This window comes from Podarcis gaigeae (assembly GCF_964106915.1).
Source record: "Podarcis gaigeae genome assembly, chromosome: 1".
Taxonomy (NCBI): Eukaryota; Metazoa; Chordata; class Lepidosauria; order Squamata; family Lacertidae; genus Podarcis; species Podarcis gaigeae.
The window spans coordinates 82,208,652-82,213,784 of NC_139678.1; the positions used below are offsets into that span (position 1 = coordinate 82,208,652).

General features: G+C 40.1%; 1 protein-coding gene across 1 annotated transcript; it reads left to right on the plus strand.

Annotated features, from left to right (window-relative positions):
- Positions 1-2,217: 2,217 nt before the first annotated feature.
- On the plus strand, positions 2,218-3,171 carry LOC310852247 (olfactory receptor 10W1-like; the record flags this gene model as incomplete). The annotated part of the gene is made up of 1 exon (XM_083755414.1): positions 2,218-3,171. One exon carries the CDS (start codon positions 2,218-2,220, stop codon positions 3,169-3,171), a length of 954 nt encoding a protein of 317 aa, XP_083611540.1.
- Between the last annotated feature and the right edge of the window lie 1,962 nt (positions 3,172-5,133).

The following is a 5,133-nucleotide window of genomic DNA, read 5'->3' on the forward strand; positions in this document are numbered from 1 at the left end:
TTTGTCTCTCTAGCATCAGACAGCAAACAACCTGTCTCCATCACTTCCCACTCCATGCAGTAAAAACATACACTGTCATGTGAAAGACAAGAATCCCATGACTACAATCATGGAGCAGGAATTCTAACATTGGCCCCTGGAGTCCCTTCCAGCTCTACAATTCTACAATTCTATTTAACTTGTATGGCATTTAATTAATGTCGTATCAAGAAGACCGATATCTCAAATCTGCAATTTATTCTCTTTGCCATTCCATATTGGTTCACAGGTGAGTAATAATGCTTAGGAGATGTATTATCCTTCCCAATTCAAACAGTAGGCACATCACTTTTTACATGAAAGTGCAAGCAACAGAAGGCACTTATGTAAATGGAAGTCATAACTTAAAACAAAAACCAAAAACAAATGTGATGGCTTAGTTGGTAACCTACACAACCATTTTAGAGCAGTTCCCTAAACGGAGAAGGAAACCATTCGGGTATTTCATGGAGGTAAGTTAGCTGGATCCCATGTGTCACAAGGCAAATATATTAAACTTGATCACTTTGGGGATATCATGGAGGATGCAGTAGGAAAACTTCTTCACCCATAGATCTACAAAGCTTTACAGGCAGGAGGACATATCTGCGCATTGGAAAACCTCCTAGCCTCTCTCTTGAAAGAAAGCACATCACAAGAAGCTTCTCGTTTTAGCAGTGAAAAGAAGGAACCAGTACACCAGCACTGTCCTTCCCAGTTCTGCATCCTGTGGGGGTGAGTTGTGAGCTTTGCAGTAATTCAGTGTGATCCTGCTGCCAAATGCTTACATCATAACCTGCATAGGAAAGTGGGAAAATAGGATTTTTAAAAGAATTTTTATTTATTTAAACAAGAACATGTATTCCAATAACACACAAGGATACAGAAATAAAGAAAAACAATACAGTTGAATTAAAATGTAGCTTACACACACAACGTATAAATTCAGGACATTTTATTCACATTACTTGGAAAAAATTATATAATTGGTGTTGAGGGAGTAGTATTTTTAAACTATATATATATATATATATATATATATATATATATATATATATGCTTTCGTAGCATATATATATATATATATATATATGGTATTGTCATCTAAGTCTTGTGATAGTCTCACTTAAAGCTGAAATGTTATTAAGAATTCCAAATAACAGCATATTTCATAGAGGAGGCATGTGAACATAATTGAAAAGGGATCTTGTTTTGTTTGTCCTCCTAGTATATCTTAATTATTTTTGAGTTAGTTTTTCAGCTTTCACTATGAACCAGATTTGATTATGCCACAACTCCTTATTGAATCCTTCTACATATTTCTTTTTTTCTTGCAATAACCATATTGTCAGCTTAAAAGTACAAAATCAATTCTTCATCCAAACCATCATCACTTAGCCCATCCCATACCACCAGTAATGCTAATGAAGAGATTGGTATCAATTCTTGCTTTGTTATAAAATTGATTTCTAGAAGACCATTTGCCTCTGGGCAAGACTCCCACCATAAGAGAAAATGCATTCCTTTGTGGGGGGGGGGGTTCTTCAATGCTAACATTTCAGGGACAGATTGGGGTTCATGTGTGATAAAATTACCAGTGACTAAATATTACTTTATTCTTGAATCTTCGCTGAGATTGATTTCATATGCACCTTGTTCCATAGTATTTCCCATTTAATTGGCTCAATAGCATAACACAAATCTTATTCCCAACATTTTTGTAATCCTGTTACGTATCTAACTTTGTCAATATTCTCTAAATTTGGGTGATCTGTCAAAAAAAATAATGAAACACATTCTTTACAAATAATTTATATTTAATTTATTTCCTGTTACTCAAATTCTGGATTATAAATATTTAGCAATGAACTACAGTTTATCTCTAAATTTTGAGGGCTAGAAACTGAAGCATAAAACTGGGGCTCCCATTAAGCTCTGATAATCAAAGGACTTGTAATCAAAACACAAAGCTGACCATTACAGTTTATTAATGAAATCATTTGTGCTTGGTATGAACACCTGAGTCCTGGCCTTGATGTTCTCATTAGTCAGTGGACTTGATGTTCTTCCAGGTAGTATGTTTCCTTTCCTGTTGGAGCCTATTTTTCAATATCAGATACATCCAGGCTCTCTAATTAGCACTGGTGCTATCTTATTTTTCATCCTCATTACTCTGTAGAACGGGAGCTAGTCGGTTGGATGCTCCAGGGGAACTGCACTGCAGTGCTGGACTTCATGCTGTTGGCTTTCCCCACCCAGCCAGAGTGTCAGATCTTACTTTTCCTGGGCATCAGCGTGATCTATGCAGCCATAATCACAGGTAACGTACTCATTATGGTAGCTATCTGGGGCAACCCTCACCTACACACTCCCATGTACTTCTTCCTGGGGAATCTCTCTATGGTTGAGCTCTGCTACACAGCAGCTGTAGTCCCACAGATGCTGCTGACCAGCTTGCAGGAGAGGAAGTCCATCACTTTTAGAGGTTGCTGTGCTCAGATGTTCTTCTTCATTGGACTGGGCAGTGCCGACTGCTTCTTACTGGCCATCATGGCATACGACCGCTATCTGGCCATTTGCAAACCCTTATACTATACCCTCATCATGACGCAGCAGCTGTGCATTCAGCTAGTGGCTGCCTCCCTGCTGATTGGTTTCTTGATTTCATTCATGCTGGTGTGGCTGGTCTTCCACCTCCCCTTCTGTGGCGAGCATGGAATTGAACACTTCTTCTGCGATGTGCCACCTGTATCACAGCTCACCAGTAACAAGACCAAGCTCGATGAGGTTGGTGTGTTCCTCACTGGGATTACGGCCATTGCTGTACCCTTCATATTGATCTGCGCCTCTTACCTTTTCATCGCTGTTACAGTGTTGCGGATCCATTCTGCAGACAGTCGCCGAAAAACCATCTCCACTTGCTCCTCCCACTTAGCTGTAGTGGCCCTGCAGTATGGTTGCTGCAGCTTCATGTACCTGCGTCCAAGCTCCAGCTTTTCTCCAAAGCAGGACCAGATGCTATCAATGGTGTACACTCTGGGTACACCGCTACTTAACCCCATCATATACAGCCTGAGGAACAGAGAGATGAAAGTAGCCCTGAGGAAAGTCATCAGACACCAAATCTTCCAAAGGGAATCTGAATGCCACTAAACTTCATGCATTGTGGGCTGGTGGTCACAAGTATGCTTGACCTCTTTCATGGAGAAATCACTTCTAGGCCCCAGAGGAGGACCAACATGTGTTATCTCAGCCAGCCTAAGCAACTTCTGGGTAACTTAGAGCAATATCTTGATGGGTGCTTCCAGACAGAGGCTTAATGATGCAAATGGACCATTCCAATATTGCAAATAGGTTGTTGGCAATTGTCTGTTGTTGTTGTTTTAACTTATCAGATTTCCCCCCAAAAAAGAGTAAATCTGAATTAAAGGGCACTTTGGTGCTGATAATGTCATGTGATCTCTACAAAATACTTAACATGCATGAGCTGTACCCAACCCACAGTTAACACCCATCTGTGTGCTCTCAAGATAGAAATATACTAGGATGAATTTTGTATGCTGGACTAAAAAGGTCTTCAGTCAGATCTAGCAGAACTCAACTTGAATTCAATTAGAAACAAAGAGGCTATCCGTGTGGGCTGCCCCAAGGCAGTAACTGAAAGAGTGTTGAAACCCCACGACACTGCTGTATCCCAATAATAATAATAATAATAATTTATTTGTACCCCACCCATCTGGCTGGGTTTCCCCAGCCACTCTGGGCAGCTTTCAACAGAACATTAAAAACAGAATAAAACTTCAAACATTAAAAACTTTGCTAATCAAGGCTGCCTTCAGATGTCTTCTAAAAGTCAGATAGATGGGAGGGCGTTCCACAGAGCAGGCGCCACTACCGGGAAGGCTCTCTGCCTAGTTCTAAGAAACCTAGAAGATGGTCAGAAGGGGCGACTCATCTGCATATGGTATCCCCCTTCTAGCCAGAGGGCAAAGCACTTCTGTGTGTGAAAAGAACAATAGACTACAGCTGAGACAAAGAGCTTGGTTGGGGGTATACTTGGTTGTAAGTATATAAAAATCTGAGGGCATTGGCTGTCTTTCCTGGAGATCTGCAAGGTTCAGTTCTCTGTCAGAGTGTTTAATCTGTCTGGCTCCACCTGTGCTCAACATGTATATTTGTAACTAAACACAAATATTACAAAATGTCAAATAAATAAGCTTTCAGTGGCCCCCTTCCCAAGTAAACCAAACCCAGATAAAATCTGAACCTTTAGTACTACTCATTGTTCAGGGAAATGGAGTGAACATAACAATCTATCAGTCAGTAGGGCATGATACTCTTAATCTCAGAGTTGTGGATTTGACCCCCATGTTGGGTGAAAGCGTCCTACATTTCATGGGGTTTAGCTAGATTATTCTTGTGGTCCCTTCCAACTCTATGATTCTATGAAAGACACAAAGTTCCCCATTCTGCATTTTCCTCATAAGGCAAGCACATCATTTTTGTTGGTTCAAGAGGGGAAAAAGTAGTATAAAAAATGAGAATTCCTGGATTCTAAGATCCAAGTTTGGGGCATGACTAATTGGCACCTCTGTGTCAATTATAGTGTCTTGTTTGCCCCTTAGGCAAAGCTCTCTCACTAGGCTACTCTCAGCTGAAAATAAAATTGTGTATTTGTGAGTCCTACAGAGCCCATGGGATAGGGTAGGAAAGAAATAGTTATGAATTAGAAGTTATTTAAATTGCTCCCATCAGCAATAGCTTTCTATAGTGAAGATGATCTAGGTCGAAGTGATACGTTTAAGTCAAGAAAACAGTATTAAAGAATTCCCAGGAGCAGCTAAGATTAAAAAACAAACCTATTTGTAGTTCTTTGTTATTATCTTCCTTCACTTCCTACTCACTGCAAAAAGTGCTAATTTAGGTGGAAGGGATGTTGATGTGCAAATGTGGTCTGGGACCACTGGTGAAAAGAAGGATCACATCACATGCAGAGCACCAACAACATATTTCATCCTTATTTACACACATCCAAAAACATCCTGAGAGTTCTGGCAAAATGTGTGGTTACTTCCACTATGGAAGTAATATTGAGCTCTATGGGTGAAGTCAAGC